The 23,141-nt window shown below is 38.3% G+C and overlaps 1 protein-coding gene across 1 annotated transcript in view; it reads right to left on the bottom strand.

Moving 5' to 3' along the window:
* The window catches only part of Hcn1 (hyperpolarization activated cyclic nucleotide gated potassium channel 1), a 354,030-nt gene extending 331,374 nt beyond the window's left edge, over positions 1 to 22,656 (bottom strand). Inside the window, exon 1 of the mRNA XM_050152792.1 lies at positions 22,134 to 22,656. Coding sequence (XP_050008749.1) covers positions 22,134 to 22,525 — 392 coding nt within the window. The 5' untranslated portion in view covers positions 22,526 to 22,656. The remainder of the gene's footprint in view (positions 1 to 22,133) is intronic.
* Positions 22,657 to 23,141: the final 485 nt, after the last annotated feature.

Genomic DNA, 23,141 nt, shown 5'->3' with positions numbered 1-23,141 from the left:
GAATTAACTCCTAGCCCTATGTTTCTATACACTATCTTATGGTTTCATTTGTCAAGAACTTTGGGTAACTGTCCAGGCAACAAGATGTCTCTGTCAATTTTAGAGTTTCAGAAGTTGCTTACAATGTACTTCCTGCTAACTTACATAATATTATATCCTTCTAGAGTCTTTGATAGAGTTGAAGTTAAGATACTTACAGTTATAGTTTTCCTTAGTTATGATAAAAGATAAATTAGATATAAAACTTTAGACTCACAAAGATGGGATAGAGATAAAGTATTTCCTTAATTCTATAATCTATGTATGTTGCTTTGTTGGCTAATGAATAAGGTTGTTTTGACCAATAGCTTGGCAGAGTAAATCCAGGCAAGAACTCAAAACAGGGATATAAAGAGAGAGTAGGTGAAAGCAGGAGAAGCCATGTAGCTGCCAAAGGAGAAGGAAGCCAGAACCTTCAGTAGGCCACAGACTCATGGTGAAACATAGATTAATAGAAATGGGTTGATTTAAAATGTAAGAGCTAACTAGAAATACGCCTAAGCTATTGGACAAACAGTATTGCAATTAATGTAGTTTCTGTCATTATTTAGGTCTGGGTGGCTGGGAAACCAACATGCAGCCTCCATTTACTGTCTTGAGAGGTACTTTATTATAGATCTACTATCACAATCAATTTACCATGATGCTATATATCTTATCTGTCTAATACAGGTAGAGAATGATTCAAACTTTGATTAGCAATGACTCCATCTTGTCAACTGTCAGATGCAGAGTTCTGCTCACACAACCCCAAACTACTGGTTCCTTCACTAATTCATATTTGCTTTACAATTCCAAATGCCAAGTGCTGTGTTTTATACAGATTGCTTTGGGCCCTTGAATTAACTCCTAGCAGAGTGTTTCCATATACCTTCTTATGGTTTTCATTTGTCAGCAGATGTCACCTCTCATTGCTTATTTATTGCATTTTTCACAAGTTTTAAGCTTAGAAAGAAGAAAAGGATGAAGTTAGCCATTCTCATTGCACTGTCTTGGTTTAGATCAACAGCCGCACAAACTATACAGTTATTAATCTCTCATCGGCCAAACTACATAGCTGTGGAGCCTGAGAAAACTTCTCAAAGACTGAACTCATTCTGATTTCGTTTGAAATTGCCAGACTCTAACTTAGAATGAACAAGTCAGTTCTCTCAGTTGGCACTTTGATTAAAAGCTAATGATAATTGGATAGGTTTTTTATAAACAGTTTTTAATTTTCATTTAATGTTAAAATATAAAAAATAGTAGGACCACATTTACAGACAGAAAAACATACAATAAACTCAAGGGGTTTGTTTGATTAATTGTTTCTTTCTTTCTTGTGGTATTGGCCAACAAATGAACAGAGGGGACAGAGGGGACTAAAGCGTAAGGAACCCACACAGAACTGTTATTTTGTGAGAAGTTAATGCCCTGGCTATAGAGCAGGAGCATGAAACACAAATGTCATCATAGAGGTACGGAACATCGAGAAAGGGATAGAACAAGTAATGCCACGCACTGCGCCCCTGTGTCTTCTCTCTGTGCACTGGCACCCAGTTCCCGAGCTTCAGGCAAGGGGGCTGGAGGTTAAAATACACAGACACACACAGACAGAGAGACAGAGACACGGGTCATCCTTGAATTCCCCAAGAATGCCCCCTTTATTGTGTTCAGGGGCAGATTATATAGAGATAGCCACGCCCCAGCCAAACCCACCAGAAACCACTCTCCTGCCATCAGGAACTCCTGAAGGTCTCGTGCTCAGAGCAGCTGTAGGCACTCAGATCAGGGGAAAACAAGTTGTTTACAAGAAATTCAGGATCTGGGGTCTCACTGCTCCCAACAATAGAGCAAGAGCATGAAAGATAAATGGCATCATAGAGGTACTGAACACTGAGAAGGGGATAGAACAAGTTGAGAAATAATATCAGAGTAAATATTTTCAACTAAATAGACCAAGTACAAAGTATAGTCATGGTTCATATATATCCTATTATTATCTATTAAATTTTATGTCAATAAATTTCATCATAAATCTCTAAAAGACACAGCAGTACATATATTAATAAATAAGCCAGGTGTTTATGAGAACCATGTTATGGTTTTAGAAAACAAATGTTTTCCATACTACATGAGTCACACAGTAAAATAATAGTAGATGATATGACCTGTAAAAGCAAAAAAAAATACAGACTCACAAAGCATATAGGTATATAAAAATACATGTTCTTAAGTTGAGGATATGGCTTGAGCTAGAGCAGATCAGGGAGTCATTGTTACCATGTAGGAAGTGACAACTAAGCATACTCCTGGCTATCATTTCCCAAAGAACATATATCCAGGAGAAAAGAAAGTATCTTAAAGACAGATTAAAGACAGCATCATTTAAGCTAAGATCAAAGAGCTGGACCCTGATAAGAAGCTTGGGATGCAGTAAAGAGAGTTGCAAAAATATAATCAGAAGAGGGGCAAGAGACACTGTCTTGGTTAGGGTCTCTATTGCTCTGAAGAAACACTATAGCCATAGCAACTCTAACAAAAGAAAAACATTTAATTGGGGTGGCTGACATTTTCTGAAGTGCAGTCCATTATCATCATGCTGGAACGTGGCAGCATGCAGGTCGACATGGTACTGGTCATGTTCTATGTCTTGTGAAGTTGCTGACAGTTCTATGTCTTGTGAAGGCAACAGGAAATAGACTGAGCCACTGAGCGTGGCTTGATCATATATGAGACCCCAAAGCTGAGCTCCACAGCGACACAGTTCTTTCATCAAAACCACACCTCCTAATAGTGCCATTCCGTTTGGGGGCCAATCTCTTTCTAACTACCACAAATAGCAAAGTCCAAACAGAATGTCAAATGCCACTTAGAAGGTAAAACTTTTAAAGTTCTTGGTCACACACACACACAGCTACACAAATGGGCAACAGGAGTGTATGAAAATATACAGAATTTCTTATCGGCAAAGTAAAATGCCACTCCTGGTTCCACTAAGAATGACTATACAGCCAGGCAGTGTTAGAGCATGCCTTTAATCCCAGCACTCTGGAGGCAGATACAGGTAGATCTCTGAGTTCAGGGCCAGCAAAGTCTACAGAGCTAGCTCCACGACAGCCAAGGCTACACAAAGAAACCCTGTTTTGAAAGGCAAACAAACAGAAGAGAATGAGTATAAAAAATGTATAGTGTGGTGGGAAAGTTGTTGACTAAAGTAAATGTTTGCATCCTGTTGTTGGGAAAACAACATGAAAGTACCTTTAAAAAAATAAATAACCATATGATCCAACAATCCACTGCCGGATATACAGCCAAAGGAAAAGAAATCCGCACATCAAAGAGAAACTTGAACTCCAATATTCTTTGCAATACCAATTCAATTGTCTACCAAATTAATAAGGAAGAAAATATGACACATACCTTCAAATTGTGTCATTTGTAGCATAAAGTGAAACAAGAATACATCGTTAAGTGAACTAATCTAGGCACAGACAGGCATGTGACTCTTGCATATGTGGATCCTGAAACATGATCGCATGGACGTTGAAAGAGGTGGATCTTGGAGGCTAGGATGAGTAGGACAGGGAAAGCTGATGGAAGCTACTATACGACAATAAAAAGTAGGAGGTTGATATTGTAAAATATGACGTGACAGCCGGGCGGTGGTGGCACATGCCTGTAATCCCAGCACTCGGGAGGCAGAGGCAGGCGGATCTCTGTAAGTTCGAGGCCAGCTTGGTCTACAAGAGCTAGTTCCAGGACAGGAACCAAAAGCCACAGAGAAACCCTGTCTCGAAAAATCCAAAAAATAAATATATATGACGTGACAAAGATAGCATAATGCATATTTCAGAAGTTTAGAAAAATTATTTTAGAGGTTTTTCAAAAAGGAAAATAGAAAGACATATGCGTAGGATGTGATTTAAGCACTAACCAATGTATGTGTGTATCTAAACACCACAATGTCTGACAGATAATAAAAGTTTGCGTATCAGTTTTAAAAAATTTAAATGGTTTATTTTTGTGAGAGTGAGTGTCTGATTCACTGGATCAGGTTATGACCAAATACTTTAGGGGCATAAACAAGAGGTAAAGATCTTGCATTCTGAACTGTATCCATGGGTTCAAACCTCGGTTTCCTTTACAAACTGAAAGCTTAATTTGCCCATAGTTTGGTCTTGTTAGCTGCAGTCAGACATGAAAAGCACCTGTCATAGTATTTCTCTTTAGACTCTGTGAGTGAGATGTGTTTGCACATGCATGTATGTGTGTGCATGCATGCATGTGTGTGTATGCACGTGTGAAAAGGAGTGTTAGGATATTGTTCCACACATATCCAGAACTTAGCAAGAAATACTGCATTTGGTTGCCTTCTGGTTTAGTGTTGTTTTAAATATCTCGCTGACTTTGGATTTCCCCATGTAAGAAAACTACAGCAATACTTTGATGGCATACTTCCCCCTCCCAAATTAATTTCAAAATAAATAAAACGGGTTGTTTAACATGAATGATTATTGTGAACATTGAAGCCAATACAGCAGCATGCACTTCAATGGAAACTCTAGTATTTCTTTGGTTGCACAGAGATAGTATATTTTGTAAATATCATTCCTACTCTAAAGGACCATGATGTCTCCTTGTTAATTATAAGGGGGACTTGAAAGGGGAATCTGAATTATAAGTACTCTCACAATAATAGGTACTCATAAAAATGTGGAAAGTATGAATTCAGATATTTTAAAAACCTTATCTAGTGAACTTTTGTTTCTGGAAAGACTCCTATTTTTAAAATGTCACTGTCTTCTAAGCATCGCCTTCCACGACTATGTTTCCTAGTCATCAAATATTTCTAGCAACTTGCTGCGATAGCTGTGTAACTGATTTGAGAACACATCTTGGTCATTACTATCTCTTGCTGTTTGCCTGCAGTGAGCTCTCGCATAATTAGGGCCGAATACACTTCACTTTTAAAATTAAACCAAGCCTCTGGGAAAGAGTCATGAAAATAGATGGTTAAAGGACACCCAGGCAATTAACAAGCATGATAAAGGTAAAAATTGAAGAGAGGAAAGTAGGTTAGGGACTTTTTCACTCTTCTTCAAACATAGCTTTCTGGTAGAGAAGAAATAAGCATCACCCTTATTTTCCATAAAGAAAACTTCTTTAAGATAAAGAAATCCCTTTGGCAGTGAATTTTCTCCTCTTTTAAATGCACAATTCTGAAAGATTCTGTTTAATTGACTCTTTTTTGGAAAAACATTAAAAATCCTTCGTATTCTCAAATTATAAAGTGAAGATAGGAACTAAAAATAATAAAATGCTGGATTTCGATAGAGATAATTTTATTCCCAACATTTTTTTGAAACTGGTATACAAAATTATTGTTCAATTTTTTTTTATAGACAAGGAGGAAAAGGGCAAGAGAGGGATGAGAGAGACTGGAGAGAGACATTAAGTACTAAGTACTGAATGTTACCTGATCCTTTTGCTGAACTAAGAACCCCAGGAAAGGCTGTGACTGATTCAATGGGGGAAGCAAACTTGAATGTATTGTATTAGTTCTTTCCTTCCACTGCATATGTTTTCTTTCTCTATGACAGGATTAAACAGGAAACAAACATATAAAGAACCCCACAAACTGGTAACCATCAAAGTTTCACACTTCAGATGAGAGGAAAGGTCATTCAAACCTAGGGTTGTAATTCTATTTGCGACCTGAGTGTCTGCCATATTCCCAGCACAGGGTCACATTGAGTAGCTTTACCTTAGTTTTATTAGAGTTTTGATATAAATGCAAATCAGATCTGAGATTGAAACACAGATAAACAGTAATACTTCATTGCTCTTCCTTTATAACTTGGTATTTCCTTTTCAAAACTAAGACTTTCCCCTACCTTCTCTTGTGTAATAAAACCGACAAAGAAAGCCACACAGAGTGACTTATTACAAGGCAAAGACCCTTGAACTCATACTTAACACAAGAAATAAAGCTCCATGACCAAACAGAGAAGCCCAGTGACCAGCACATCCCCAAGTACAGCTCTTTTCCACCCTTCAAAAGCACAGCTTTCCTCACGCAGGAGTGGTTTTCTTGAAGTTTCCTGTAGTTGACCACAGTTACATATTCTTAGGGAACACATTTGGAGCCCTCATCTCAATGCTGAAACTGAAGAATCTTCATCTGCCTTCCCACAAGTGCTTAGTATTCTGTTGAAGACTTTGGATCGCAGATTTGTCCATTCTTTCAGACTTGATTTTGCCGATCACATACCCAAGTGACACAGATCACTGTGGTCTCCATTCTGTGCTCTTGGAGACTAGTCTTTTATCCAGCTGCCTGTTTAGATGCAAGTTCCATCACCTTGGCAAAACTATTGGTAGTTCTGTGCCATTTCATCAAGAGGATGGGTCTACTTCTGCTTTGGTTTGGTCCTGTGGGCCATTTATGCTCAATATCCACATGCATTTAAAAAATACTTGTGGAGTTTTTAATTTTGTTGTGTGTATAGCTCAATTTAAAAAAATGTGTTTGTTTTTAAAAAAACTATATAGCAAGTTTCCAGGTAAATTATTAGCTAAAATCATGTATTTTATCTCCTCTATTACATTGCCCTTTAGTTCCGACTATATAAAAAGGAATGCATAGGTGTTTCATTCCTTTTACTTATCCAGCTTTCAAGAGAAGAAATTCAGTTTCTATAACCTTCAAAAAGTAATCATGTCCATACGCCAATGAACCCAAACTTGAGCAGACAGTGGATGTCTTTTCATTGAAGTTCTTATTCATTTTTGAAGGTGACTTTCAGCTTCCCAATTCTTTCCTTCTATTCTAGCAGTGTGCTCCCTTGAAATCAGCCATTACTCCACTTCTGAAGACTTCTGCCCACTTGTCCAGGCCTACCCTAGTTTCAGCAGTTTTTCCACTGAGTGTGGGTGGTCCACCTCCTCTGAGTCTGTCACAGGCTCTTGTATATCATTGTCCTTCCTCCTATGTAGAAATTCTCACAGCATGGGACTCCCAAAGTTTTATGTCAACTTACATATTATCTAGTTTTATGAGGACAGGGTTGCTGTTTAATATAAGCATGTTGGTTTGATTATCGGTTTTGGTTTGAGGTTTTGTTGCTTACTGGAACTCAATGTTGTATACTACCCTACATCACAATCTTTTCAAACTCAAGGTTTTTTTGTTATTAAAAATTATTTCAAATTCAATATTCTGGTTCAATGTCAGTGATATCATTCTCATTAACTTTATACAGGACACACTGACAGACACCTTTGATTGGAGAATTTTTTCCTTCACTATCAATTTTGTGGAAAATAAAATAAACCTGTTTCTATGGGGTTACAATTTAAAATTAAGCCTTCACATTGTTGAGTTGGTATTTTATTAATTAAGCCTAGAGTTCCATACTGTTAATAGAAATAGCCTATTCTTGGAAAATGGCTTTTGAGTATGCATTGTTATATCAAACATAATTTGGCACCACAGAAAAGTAAACGACACTATAAAATCATACCATTCCTTCTAAATGTCACTGTGCAAAGGTACATGTTCACCGTTATATTTTGATCAAGACAGTACTTGTTTCAAAGGCAAGGGACATTTAAAAGGGGTTTTCTTATTTTGTGGAAATAGAGGCATAGCACCCTAAGTACAACACACTGATATTAAGGGATCCATTTACCAATGTTCTAAAACCCTAACTCCTGAGATGATGGTACTGAGATCATCTCAGCTAGATCATTAGAATGGAACTCTCATGGTTGCCTCTTTATAAAAGAAGTCACAAGAGATCGCTGGCCCCTTCCGCCTTGTGAAGAGACAGTGAGAAGACAGTCACCAATGAGGAAGAGACCTCATCAGACACCTGTTAGTGCTTTGCCCTTGTCCTTTCCATCCTCCGGAACATTGAGAAGGAGTCTAGACTACAGTATTTGTAACAGCAACCCAACTGGACAAAGACACAAAGACACCCTTACTACAAATATACCCAAATTAGGAAAACCCCACATAAAATACAGCATCCTAGTAGACAGAAGTGATGAAAGTATATAAGTACAGTATTGTCAAGGTCTAAAAATCATATTTCTAAGTGAATGTTCCTGCAACAGAATAAAATGAAATGATTAAGTACCTACACTAAATTAAAACATTCAGTATTTTGAACGAGAGTGACATGAGGTTGACATAATCTCGCTCATGGAAATTACATATGGAACCCAAGATAGTGCCTATTATTGCTAAATTTCTAAAATTTCTTTTATTCAAATTTAGGAGCTCGCCTTGTGGCCTGTATGCTGCAGGGTTTTTGAATATAGCATTGAAAAATAGCAAAAATCTGTGCTCTAGCAAGGTTTAAATTACAGGTAAGAGGTAATGAAAGCAATACAACCTTTACTATGGCAAATCATGCTGAGGCCTCTAAAGATAAGGAAAGGCTAGAAAATAGAGAAAAACTGACAATAAGGGTTATTGTGTATGTTTAAAATTTTGCTAAGGTTGTTTTTGTGTATAACTTTATACAATTATAAAAGCACTATCAATAAATATCAGCTTTGTTTCCATGTATCTGAAAATGCCTCCTTTTCTCTTTATGGTAATTTACTGGAGCATACATCTTCAGTAAGTACTTTAAGGAGAGAATAAAGTAGATCTTTGGAGATACATCAATTCACAGTTCGTGAAAGGACACAGTGGAAAACTCGGTGATATTACTAAAGAGTGCACTAATTCACTGAAATGTCCTAAGGATTATTTATTCAATGATGTTTTTTTCATTTATAAATTTAAGCTTAGGTTTGGATTTAACTTCACTATAAAATAATAAAAATAGTTTTCTTTGATTGTTTTATTAACATTATTTTCCAAGGTAGATTGTGATATATATATATGTATATTGCCTTCTGAATTCAGTAGTAACTTCATTTTTGACTATGTGTCTATATCATTACTGTTAAGACAGAAGAGAATTAAAAGTATATTTTAATATACCCAACCAGTCACCAGTTGGTTTCAACAACATTAAGTAAGCAAAAATTTTCAGAGAATCACAGTCCCTTCTTTGCCCAGGAGTGTTTCTGGTTAAAATGCTGTGCTTTGTTGAACTTACTGAACAACCAGGAACAAATACTCATTATTAAATTACTCACAATCAGGAATCTAACCTCAGCATCAGACTCATTGCTCATTGGTTTTTAATAAGCATGCAAAGTTTCTACATTGCATTTTCAAGCATATATACTCTCCCATCTCTGTGGCCCACACTCCTACTGTACCTTTCTGTCCCTGGTATTTTTTTTCCCTTTTCCTTCCTTATACTGTGTGTGGCTTTACTGTCCTCATACCCACCCACTCTCCTTTAAAATCTGCTTTTTCTTATCTCATGGGGTCCAGTCTAGTTTCCTGACTTCTACTCTCATTTACTAACACATAAATGCACACATATAACATTAACCTAGGATTTGCTTATGAACGAGTACGTAGTATTTGTTACTTAACGTAGTATTAATGTAGTAACTTCAAGTTCCATTAATTTTACAGAGATTTTCATAATTTCATTTTTTACAGTTGAATAAAATTCTGTTGTGTATATGTAACACACTTTTTGTTATCCATTCATCTGTTCATGGACATCCAGTCTTATTTCCTTTTCTTGATGTTATGAATAGAGTATCAGTGGACTAGGGTGTGCAAATCTCCTTACATTTGGATGTATGATCTTTTTGAGAATCAAGCCTTTGAGTTGACAGTGAAAGTCTTCTTAAAGCAAGACTTTCTAGCTATAATTCTATTAAATAGTGGAACCAAACAAAATTCTTTCAACCTTTTTCTGCATGTTGTTCTTGATGTTGTCTTTACATTGTTTTCAAATATACGTAGAACAAGAATTCTTTTTTTCTTTTTCGAGACAGGGTTTTTCTGTGGCTTTGGAGCCTGTCCTGGAACTAGCTCTTGTAGACCAGGCTGACCTCGAACTCACAGAGATCTGCCTGCCTCTGCCTCTCAAGTGCTGAGATTAAAGGCATGTGCCACCACTGCCCAGCAGAACAAGAATTCTTAATATCAATTCCTGAAATAAATATGCTTAAATGGAACCATGAACCTCTTAAAGCCATAGACAAAGCATTGCATATACATGTTCTTTCAAGGGCACAGGGCATTAAACCTTCAGTCTGATCCTGGACATATTCTGTAAGTTTGGTGGAGATATCTTCGGAGCGGAAAGATTTAGAAAGAGGAAAAATTAGCCCAGGTAGACACAGGAAGTGTGTTTCTACACAGATTGGGAGTCCCCCTTTTCTGAGGTTGTGCCCATGAAGGTTTCAGAGAAGACTGGAGCACATCCAGAGCTGGTGAGCAGTCGGGAAAAGGATTCTCAGAGTACAAAGTCCACTTGTCCTGACTGCCACCAAGGATGCTTTAGCGGTGATGACTCAAGTAGATGCAAAGGACTTTGAGCTAAAGCTTACCATGTCTCATCCTTGGCCTTGCGAGGCTTAACATGCAAAGCCCCAAAGTCTTATGGCTACTCTTGTTTTGAAAAAAGCTATTGCAATCCATGCGTCTAAAGGCAGCCATGGTCTGTGGGTGAGTGCCACTAACTGCAGCAAAAGAATACTTTTTAGCTTAGTTTTTTTCATTTGGGTTTTTGATGTTCTTTGTTTTGCTTGAGGTTTTGTTATTTTTTTTTGGTTGTTGTTCTTAAGAATGGTTTGACTTTTGATAAAGTGGCATATACTAACTGATCTTTCATACTCCCTATGGGACTAAATGGTTATTTTTATGAATAAAAAGTCTTTTTTTTTTTCAAAAAAAAAGATAAAAAGAAATCTAGTAAATACTAGTATGCATACCTAACAATGAATGACTAGTAATCACTAAGTATAGACAATAAAGAATTGAGACTATTTACGTTATGTAATACATATGCAACCATACCCACATCTACGGCAGATTTCTCCTGTGTATTTTATATACATATAAACAGCTCCTTACCATCGCCAACAAAAGTCATTTATGTGGTTGTGAGTGCTTATTCAACAAATTGTTGTTCAGAACAAAAACCCATCAAAGATAACCATTGAACCTATAAATGACATTTATTTAGAAATAAAAAAACACTGGTTCTGATATATATCATATGATTTTTAATGCCTATGAACACGTCTTTTCAAAGTAGTGTAATTTAAAAAATAAAATTGTTGGTAAATGCATCTGTTCTAGAAAAAAAGGGAATGATGCAATTTTTACAAAATTTTTAAACGTTGTTTGCTTTTAAAAGAGGTTATCCTATAGTCCAGGCAGGCCTTGAACTCACTCTTTAGCCAGTTCTGGAACTGAGCTCCTAATTCTCTTAATTCCACATTGAAATTACAGGTGTGCTCCACCATGCCGCACTAATGGTTTTCAAATTCTTTCAACATATTTCCAAATAGCCATTTTTCCAGACCATTAATTTGACAATAAAAATAAAATAAAGAATTTAGCAAATTATGATTCATCTTTCTTGGCTCGTATGGAAGATTTAATTAATCTGCACCAAGATCCCAAATGTTTCGATTATGCCATTTTTTCTATGAAAATAAAGATTAACACAAAGCAGTACGTGGAACACAGCTATTCAAATTTTCTCTAAAATCTATTTCTAAATGTTTGGTACTCTATTACCTAATGCCAGCTCCACTGTTTTATAAAAATCAACATGTCCAGAATATTTTGCAGGAAGAAGGTGAATTAGAGGCTTCCCAACGCTAATTGTCTCATGAATAGACATATTTCATGTGGCTCACAAAAAACACACCATGGCTTAGTAGGAATTCTCCTGTGCAAATGCCTAAGAAGGTAAATGGAGGAAAATATCTGCAGTTTGCACCAGTGAGATATTCTTCTGTCTCCTGAGCCTCGGCTTAGTAAATCCTGAAGATCAGGGCCGGATAGAACGCTCAGTTGTTAAGAACACTACCTGCTCCTCTAGAGAACCCAGGTTCTATTCCCAGCCCCCAGATGGAGTCTCACAACCTTTGTTAATTCTCATTTCGGGGCATTTGACACCCTCTCCTGGCATCCATTGTCAACAGAAATATATGTGTTACATAGCACAGATATATATGCAGAAAAACATATACACACATAAAAATAAATGGACAAATACATTCACAAGACTATCAGAGAATGGACTTACGAAACATTTTTTGTTTGCTTGGCTCACATGCCATGATTCTATTTTAATTTTACTCCTGTAATAATAACTAAATGTAAAAGGTGTTAAATGCCCAACATAATCTGCTAATCATAGTCACAAATGTACATATGTAAATTACGCATAATGTATGTATATATAATGAGACAAAAATATTCTTTTTCAAAATCTCACGAGTTCCATGTATCATTTTTCTCATTTTGTAATTGAATAAACTGAGACTCTCAGTGACTAAGGTTTTAAGCCCATTTAATTGCCTCAAAACATTAGTAAGTCCCATAGTTTTTCTTCTCATATGAAACAGAATTAAAAGATTATCAGAATATATAAACTCTGCTCCATTTCTGCTGCTGCACATGCCTGATTCCCAAAATACACCATTCTATTTCTTTTAGCATTTAACTCGTATTTCAAAGAGAAATCAATTTATTGACTCTAAACAGTGTTCACTTCCATTGATAGAAGTTGAAGATGTGACTTCCTTTCACCAGCCAACCTGCCTTTACCTTTGTCCTGCCTGCTCAGAGTAATTGGCCCATAATTCTCAACCAAACTATGACAGGTAGTACTGATGGCTAAGCAAAGCAAATTTGATTTTTCTGTTTCACAAACTTTTGGCTCACTCTGGAATTAATAAGGGTCCTTTGTAATAGTTCATATTCAATTATTTTACTAATACTTGTGTGAAAACTAGAAACTTCTCATGTTAAATGATGTGTATAGAATAGCTATGGTATTTTTTTTTCCAAATGCTGATGTGAACTTTTTGTCCTCAATCTTTCTCTGCTTCCCACGCTGTGTTAGTCCAGTTGCCTTCACTATTCCTTGGGCATTATCCTCTTTTTTTCTTTGAAAGCTCTTTTTTGAGGCATCATTTCCCACTTTGCGTGTCTACACAGTGTTCAGTCTAACTCCTTGTTTTTCTGGAGCATATTAACTAGGTACTTTGGAAGAAATAAAATGGTTACATGGATGACTTTGTTGTAGTAATTCCAAATTTCAACACTTAGCCCTTACTAATTCTATATTTTAAGAATTTATTCTATATTTTCACATATGATTTGTATTTTCTACTTTACTTTCACTTTTTGCCTCAATTTGAGGCATTTTCTTACATAAATTTATTCAATTATTTCTTTTAAAATTTATTTTATGAGCATTTTATATGTGTGACTGTTTTCCATGTACACCCCATGTATGGCTGGTGTCCATGGGGAACAGAATAAAGCTTTGCATCCCCCGGAACTAGAATTACAGATGGTTGTGAGTCATCTGTTAATTCTGGGAACCAAACCCGCATCTTCTGCAAGAGCAGTCAGTGCCCATAACTGCTGAGACATCTCTCCACATCCCAAGAATAACTGCTTAATATCTTACTCTAAAAAAAATCACTGAAATTATTATATGGATAAAATATTTTTCCGAGAATATCATGTTGTATTTGCAATGCTGCCATTTTTCCTTCTACTACTGTCTCTGTCCTTTGAGCTTTATTGTTTTGTTTGATTTTCTTTCATAATGGAGACTAGAGTGAAAATGTTGGCAATGTTTTTACTTTCAGCTACTGAACAATGCTATACCACAAAATAATTACAGCCTCTATGTTATATGTAGGGCTTTGGCAACAGAATTAGTTAATAAACAAGATTTTGCAATGTATACCCATCATCAGAGATATTTTTCTCTTGTTCCCTGACTGGGGAGAACTGACATGACTCCAACTATGCTAATCCTAGCACCGGGAGCTCTACCTTCAGTAAGGAAACCCATGTTTAATCTGTGTGTAGTTTGGCTTTCATAGAGCTGCTTCTAAACTGATCCAATGTTTAGCCCTTCCAAGATTCACTGGTCAAATGACTTTGAACATGAAGCATTTTCTTCACCAGCTCTTTCCAGACTACTTCAAGATCTCTTATTCTCTGCTGCTTCTTTATTCTGTCGGTCTCTGTGTAGGAGCATATTTCCATATTATTTTGGAGTCATTTCAGGAAGGAGGAAGGGTAAGTGATTGGGTCAATTAATCATGTTTCCCTGAAAGTTAAGGGGATTTTTCATTGCTGGCACCTCATTCCTTATTGGGAGAAAATTGAAATGACAGAATTAAGATTCAAAAAGGTATGAGTGCCTGGCCCGGTTCTCATTATATATCTATGTCACCGTGTTCATGCCACTTAATCTTTCTGCATTTTCATCTATTCCTGTGAACACTGGGCCACAAATGTAATGTTTGGGTTTCCAAGTTGTACGTGGCGGTGGAGACAAGATTCCAGGTGCTGTTGTGGGAGAACACAGAGCTTTTATAGCCCCTTTCTAGATCTATTGGCTCTAAGATCATTGTGCATTGGTATAACCATGGGCTGACTCTTTACTTATTCATCCAGTCATTATAAATTGAAAGCTACTATACAGACAAAGCAATATTACTCTTAAGGGGATTGAAACTATACCACCTTGCAAAATCATGTAAAATGCAAGGATAATCACAACAGTAGTACTGATGGTTACTAAAATTTGATGTCTAACAATGCAGACAAAGATAAATCAAATGCACCACATCTATAGAATCAATGGTATTCAACCAAAAAAAAAAAAACCTAAAATATAATGCACTGAAAATGCTTGGTGAACCCTGAAAATAATAGCATGTTAAGTAAAAGAAATTGCTAAAAAAAATAAATACTAGATATATGCAATCCAACTGACAGGAAATTTCTAGGATAATTTCTACAAAATCATCACCAGAAAAAAGATTAGTGATTGCTTATCGATGAGAGGGCATGAGAAAGAACACACAAACATTACAGCTAAAGAACATGAAGTGTCTCCTTAGGACATCAAAATGTCCTGACCATCATTATGGTGATGGGCACACAACTATGCTAATTTAAATAAAACATTGAATTTCATACTTCTATTGGCAAATGGTATAACATAAAAATTATGTTTCAAAACACTGTTAAGATGTCACCTAAAAAAGTATGGAAGAAAAGGGGAGCTAATATGTGCATTATTACAACATTGGCTTTGAGAGTTTGGTTGGCTTGTATCATCATTCTTTTATTTTTTTTAATTTAAGAGAAAAAAATGACATGAAGCGAGGTGAGTAGAAAGCATAAAGAATGCATGAGGAGTCAGTGAGCAGGAAACAATAGGATGAAAATAAACTGTACTGAATTCTCAGAGAATAAATTTTAAAGAAGAAATATTAGGAAGACAAAATGGAGTAAGACCTGCGAACGCAGGTGGGGCTTAAATTCTGGTGCAGGGACATGCACAGAAACAATGATCAATTCTGAGAAATAAGGGTCTTCAAATGAAAATAGAGACCCTGGTGATGATACAGGTAGGAAATAGATGGAATATGGCCAGAGTTATTAAACTAGTTTCTAAGTAGAGGGCAGAAACTCTACCTAGGTCGTACGATGAAAGTGAAAGAATATTAGGAAATGTTGAATTTCACATGAAAATCTCTGTAGAAGGAAATGCCTAAGCTTATTCTAAAAGCTGAAACTTTATCAGAGTGGCTGAAATTAGGGGATAAAGAGAGGGAGGGTGGATGGTACCAAGTCAATGAGTGGTGTGTGCTTGGCTGTATGTAGTTCACGATTTTGTAATCATGCAGAGACTTGTATGATTAGGAGTGTAGTCAAATACTCCTAATGGGATGGAAAATATTTTGTGGATTTTTCAGGAGAATATAAAATTATTCAGTTTACAATTTAAGATAATTTTCATCAGTGAAAGATGGTGGGTCTGGACAGTAATAAAAGCCTGCCATGTATCTTAACAGGAATGTCAACCCAAGGAAGATACTATTCTTGTCATTTTAAGAAAAGACTTAACTAGTGTCATTTAATTAATTACTAAAATCAGTGGCGCAAAATGCCTATAACCAGTAAGTCTAGTCCATGAACTTGGTAGAGAATATGATAAAATATACAAACATGTCGACTGCTGCACTAATTATAATTCTGAAATATTTCGAACAAATCTGAAAGTCCAAAGCAGATAAAGAGTTGCTAACTTTTTATGTGGTTAGTTTTATGGGTTTTGTTTCTGTTTGTAAACTTACACAAGTCTTGAAAATAAAATAAAGACTGTGAAAATTAGATTGCTAAAAATGTAAGTTCAGAGGATGTACATCTGGTTTAAGTGATCAGTGATTAGTTTAAACAGATACTATGACAATATTAACTAGTAAACATGAAAGGTTCATGAAATCAGTTTTTCTTCAGCCAAAGTCAGGTTATAAAATATCAGATAAATATTAAACTGACAATCAATTTCTAAATTTATGTGTGCATGAACATAATAGTATATGCATGCTTTTAATTGTATACTTATACCTTTTGAATAGCTTATATTAAATATGCATACTATAACCAAAGAAATAGAGGAGAAGGGATTGTAAAGCTATATTCCATGATTGCCATAATTGCCATAATTTTTTTCTGGAAAGTCAATAGTAAGCAGTCCTTAAAATTTCATATATATATATATATATATATATATATATGCAGCACTAGTTAGACTTGGTGGGACAAAAAAAGAAAAGAGAGTTTGGGCAGGGGACATGTTGGCCTTTGCAAGAGTTAGATAAGGAAAATGGAGGGTGAAATATAGTTTTACTTCATATATGTGTGAAATTCTCAAAAATAAGAAAAATGCAATTTAAAAGCAATTCCTACATAAGAAAGGTATTCTTTTAGAAAAAATTACTTGGTCTTGTGAAAATGGTCTTTTTTCGGGTATGAAGACTATTTCCTTCGATGTTACTGCTCTGCCTCTTCTCCTAAAATATGGTGCCAGTATAATTCATAGTCTGGTATGCATTTTCAAAGAATAAGAGCAAAAAAATTGTCCCAGACCTTGAAAATATTCTATAGTATTCATGCAGTCTAATTTGCGTACTTTCCATGCATTAATGCATGTTCTTAATGCTAATACTGTACTTACAAGGGACTATATTTGAAAGGGTTCACGCTAAGCCCAATATCTTTTGCAAAGCTATGAGATGAATTATCTGAGAAACAGAAAAAGCCTACCCTGAATGTGAAAGTTATCACATTCAACTCACATAAAGTATATTTTGCTGGCGTCATGCTCCCAATGGGAGATACATTCATTGAGTGCAAATATGCTGAATTATAGATCGTATTTTAGCTGTGCATCCCTGGTGATGATACCTTGGTTTGTGGTTTTCTTGTTAAGGCAGATACAGTTGCATTCAGTACAGTTAACTGAACACATAATGAGATTAATAAATGTTTGTAATATATGTCAATTTTATTATTATTTAACGAAAACAAGTTTTAAGATAATAAATATGATTTAGTTATAGTATACATATCTACTATTTCTCAATTTATAGCAAGCCCTCAAAAGCATTCTTAAAATTTATTCAGAAAAAATAAAAATTATCTTATAATTTTTTAGATTTCTATAACTGAAATACTTATATATCTATAATATTTAATACATGATATTTCATTCCAAAACATTAAGTAAAACTTTAAGTCATGAAATATAATAAAAATGTAACTTAATAAATTCATAGCTTAAAATATTTTAAATAACTTTTAATTGGGCTTACCACAGACATAGTCCTTATGAAAAAGCTTAATTAAATCTAAGATATAAAAAGATACATGTAACATAGAAATACATCTTTCTGAATTATTCTGGCTCTGTTGATATGGGAGAACAAACATATTGCTGGGAGAACTCAGAATGCAGCCAGCTTAAAGGCATTGTAAGAGTAAGCTAATTAGAACTCCAACCCCAGAAGGTTGAATTATTTCCTTTGATGAACTGGAGAATGGGTTGAAGCCTTCCTTCCCTAATGAGCACGGCAGTGACCTCTGACATCAGTAGTAACTGTGAGGCAGACACAGAGGGGTGAAGGTGCTCTTATCTTCAGAAAGTGATGTCTTACCTTCAGTATTTAAAACACAGTAGACTTTGTACACAGTTGCTTGTGCTAATAATGAGAAGCAGAAGTCAAAATACAACACACACACACACTTGCACACACACACGTACCCACGTGTGTCCCATAACAAAGAGCACAGTGCCAGCTGGCTTCTTCGTAGAACAGGGGCATTATGTTTAAATGAACCATTGTGTGAGCATGGGCCAACAAAGTAAGATCAGAATCCTCCAAAATAGGAAACACCATGGTAAAAAGTTTTTTCCAAGAGAAGTTGTTCTCATGATGAAATCATAATCTCACCATGGTAGTGGGTAACTTAATGGGAACTTGGTTAGTATGTTCATGGCTCTAAGGCTGACCCCTAGCAATACACAAACACCACATAACTCACACACACACACACACACAAATATTTTTTCAGCACGTTTGAATGATTATATCATAATCACAGTTGGCTGTGAGATCACGACACTTGCTTATCATCACATAATTATTAAAAGGGTGAAAATTATAATTTTAATTAGTAATTGTGTAACTACTACTGCTTCTCTCAAAATATTAATAGTTAACCTTGAAATTAAACGTATGTTTTTAACACAAATTCCAAAAAGGCAGAGACCATGGCTTCACTGAACAGAACCACAGCCGGGTGAATTACTTTAAGATATCTATTACAAAGCGGAGAGTAACTGAGGAAGAAATGCAATCTGGTCTCTGTGCACAGACACAACTGTACACACGCACACACACACACATACACACAAACACACACATGGGAGTTGAGGAGAATCACACACACACACACACACAAAACAACTCTACGTACCTACCAATGTTTGTCCCAGTCTTGATGATTAAATATCACAGGGGAAAAAAATGTATGTTTCCTAGCTCCTTCCACATGATTTCTTCCAGTGTCACTATCACCGGACTCATCTTTACTCCCTGAAGGTTCCTGCCATTATCTTCTCCAGAGAAATAAAGGGAAACACAGAGCCTCTGTCCTAATTACACTGGAAGTGGAAGACTGTTACCTGCCAGACACAAAAGTAGCACACTTGGACTTTGGTGAGCAGAAGAGCCACTAGCTAGCTGTCTGAACGTGTCAGCTGGAGCACAGCCCTCACCTAGAAGGAAGTGGGAAAGGATCTCTGCCTGAGAAGTCACCCCAACATGGCCACCAGAATATTAGGCATGGCGTGTCCTGAGGAGAAGTGACACACTGCCCTCGGCAATTTGGGGATGGGCAGCGAATGCAGAGGGCACTCTCCTGGGCTCACAAAGAGCTATGAAGGTGACAACTTGTTTCAGACTTTCCAAAAACCAATGCCCTTCCTCGGAAATGTAGTCTTGTGTGTTACTCTCTCTGTTAGCAGATTAATCAACTTAAATTTGATGATTTAGTAATTTCGGCAAAAGACTTCCCTTAAAGTCCTTCCTTAGGAAAGGTCTGAGATGAGCCAATTAAAACCATCAAATTTTCCAGCATCCACTGAAGTCCACTTGAACATTGCTTTCACTGTAGAGAAAAAAAGTTGCTGAAATTTTGTCTGGTTTTGGTTCTGGGTTTAACAACTACATTTTTTTTTTGCCATGTCATAGGTTTTGGAAATGCTTGTATTGGTTATTATGACTATACAAAAATATGAATTAGTAACGTCGTTCTGAACCTAAACAGGTAAAATATGTCCAAGATCCTTAGTTTGTCATTTTTAGAAAACAAAGGTATACTGCAATTTTTCATTTCAAATTTTTTAGATATCTCCTATAAAATATTTTGCATAATACTGAATAGTTAGCCTATTGCTGCTATGTTTCTTCTATGCAAGGGCAATCACGTCTCCCAAACTGTGCTAGGGTTTGTTAGTATATAGCTCGTTCTCAGTCATCATTCACTGCTGTGAAATGCAGGACAAAAACCTCATCATCACTTGGTTTCACCTCCCACCTTTGCTCCGTGTTTGCTTTTGCTTCACCAGATTTTCTTGGGGAAATATGTAGAATCCCTTAATTTCACTGATCCACAGATTAAACATCTGATTCCAATTCATGAAAAGTTGCTCTATGCCCTATATACTTTTAGAAAGAAAGAAACGAGACCAGGACTTTAATCATTTGATACAGGCTGCTATTTTGAAAAGTACCATCATTTTTATGTTGAGAAATACATAAAAGTATCCTTCGAACTCATTTAATTAAATGTGATATCAGCTAAATAAAGTTTAGCACCTTTGGCATGTTATCATTGAATGTCATAATCTTTTTCAAAACATAGCTCTCATTTTTCTTATTAAGACTGTTGAATATTCAGTTGCAAAGTTTTTCTTTTGAAATGTATAGTATCGTTTGGATTATATTCCCAAGGAGGTCTCTAAAAGAGATGGTATTCAAATCCCGCTTTTAAAATTCAAAAGAGCGTAACAACCTAATTTGCCTAGGATGGGGCAAGACCATCTATGAGTTTGCCTTTCCAAATATCATCCTCGCAGATGAAGCATACTTGATTACTCAGGAGGCTCTTTTAGCCTGAACATTCTTTCAATTGAACCCAATAATCCACAGACAATAAATGGCATTAACTATTGTAAGCCCTTCAGGGATTTTCCTATATGTTTTTGAAAATAAGAATTTAAAAGCTAAATCTTTCATATAATACACCCACTCCGTGCACAAGAAAAGAGACTGCTGATTTCTGACGCGACAAATATCTTGGGAAAGATGGGCAGTTGTCTCCCCAAGCTTTCTTTGCTGGGCTGTAGTCCACAGTAAACTTGATTCAGAACTATGGACAGCTCCCTCCCCTGCATGCACTTCACAACAATTTTGGTTAGTTTCTGAACACTGCTCGAAGCAAGGCTTTTTGTTGCCGTTTGCTTGCGGTTTACCAGGAGGCTAAACGCTCAGTGTGCAATACACTCCTTTCGTTGCTGTGTTTTTCCCCTTGTTCGAACAAATTAGATAAACAAACAAGTGGATCACCCGGAGTTGCTAGTTGGGGATTTTCAGAAGAACTCTGCTTATGTTCAGGGGCAGCTTGTCACGCTAATAAGAGGATCTACTTCACGACCTTCATTTGTCAGTCTCTAAACGTGCTTATTAACCGAATGAATACTCGGGCTACAAATAAGATCAGGAAACTCATATTAATTTTCTCCTGCTGACAGCTCTGCTGTGCCCTTCCTCCAAGGCTGGGAAACTGGTAAGACATTTCTGAAATGGATTTGTAGTCAAGGTCAAGAGCGGGTATCGCTCTATTTCAGGAAGGGGGCTCTAGAAACGCTCCCCCCATCTCTGTTTCGGGAACTCGAAGCTTCCTGTCACGCTCCTGCCCAGTTGGGCAGCACTGGCTCCGCTGAAACCTCAAGTCACAGACTACCCAAGCCAAGCAAGCACAAGTGTCCTTCCTGTGCTTGCCCGTCACTGATCGGGAGAAATGCGGTGGGGACAAGAGCGTCTATAAGCATAAGAACAACAGATTAACACTCCCAGGGGCGAGAGTGGCAGGAACAGCTAGGACCTGTGAGTCACTGTCTCCAGTTTCCTCATCTCCGGAATCCCAGAAGCATCTTTTTTTTTTCTCTTTGGGGAGCAGCGCTAGCAAGGATGCCTGCCTTACTCCTAACTCTCCCATTACCGAAGTAAAACTTTCCCTAGTGAAACTTAGCCACCTCCCGTCCAGGGGTCATAGTGGCCTTCTTCCCTCCCCATCTAACCCCCAGAGTTCAGCAGACAAAGGGAACGAGCTTCGCTGGCGCCCTGGGGAGAAGAAACTCCGTACCCCAAACCTTTCCTGGATGGAAACTAGTTGAAGAGTTGAGTCTGGCCAGTTTGAGTAGGAGCCACGGGCAGCGCTGCCCCGCCTGCCCCGCACCCCGCTGCGAGTCCCCGGGGCGCCCCCTCCCAGGGGCGCGGTAGGATGCTGGAGGGTGCGCCTAGGGGGGGATCAGGGTGGGGCGACGCCAGGGAGCCCTCACCTGAAGTCACTGTACGGGTGGATAATCCAGAAGCCTGCAGTTTTAACCCTTTCCTGCTCCTTCTCCACCGCCTTCTGGCTGCCGAACATGCGGAGGGAAAATTTGTTGACCCCGGGCTGCAGCATGGAGGTGAACTGCCTCTGCATGAAACCATACTGCCGCCGGGGACCCTCAGCATCCTCGAAGCTGCCCGCCGGCTCTTCGCCGCCTCCGCCGTCCACCTTGAAGCACACGGAGTTACCGTGCTCCTTCCCCGCCGTACTGCTCCCCGGCGGGGTCCCCAGGCGCTTGTCGGCCACCGCCGGCCCCGTCGCGGACGCCTTGGAGGGGAAGACGCTGTTGCCATCGTCGCGGCTGTTGGACGCGGACTTGGGCTTGCCGCCGCCTTCCATGCCCGGAGGACGCGGCCGGCGACGGCGCGGACTCCAGACTCGCCGGGGGCTCGAGGCCGAGGGCCAGGGGCCGGAGCCGGCTGCCCGCGAGCCCGGCTGCCCGTCGCGGCGGCGGCGGCGGCGGCGGCAGCTGCTGCTTCCCGCCCGCGCCGCTGCTCAGCTGCGCGCCTCGCTCCCGCCGCCGCCGCTGCCCTCAGTGGCTTGCGCTCCGGGCTCTGCCGCGCCTGGTGCTGAGGCTGAGGATGCGGGCGCGGGGCGAGGCGAGGCTCAGCATCCGCGCGCCAGCGCTGCCCCTCGGCTGCCCCCTGCCGGCCGCACGCCTCCTCTGCCCGCGCGCGCCCCGCCGCTCTCCTGTTCCACTTCTGCCCAGCGTGACATTGGACTCCCTGGCCCGCCCCGGACGTCTATTTGTTCGTCTGGAGACGGGCTCGCTGGGTGTGGGTTTGCAAAAATGGGAGGAGAGAAATGGAAGGCGGAGAGGGAAAAGGGAGGCGAGAAGAGAAAGGGGGAGGGGAAAGGAGGGAGGGAGGAAGGGAGGGAGGGAGGGAGGGAGGGAGGGAGAGAGAGAGAGAGAGAGAGAGAGAGAGAGAGAGAGAGAGAGAGAGAGAGAGAGAGC

Source organism: Alexandromys fortis, unplaced genomic scaffold (assembly GCF_014885135.2).
Source record: "Alexandromys fortis isolate MF-2015 unplaced genomic scaffold, M_Fortis_MF-2015_v1.1 scaffold_73, whole genome shotgun sequence".
NCBI lineage: Eukaryota > Metazoa > Chordata > Mammalia > Rodentia > Cricetidae > Alexandromys > Alexandromys fortis.
Note: the sequence above shows the minus strand (reverse complement) of the source record. Positions and strands in the feature narration are given on the sequence as shown.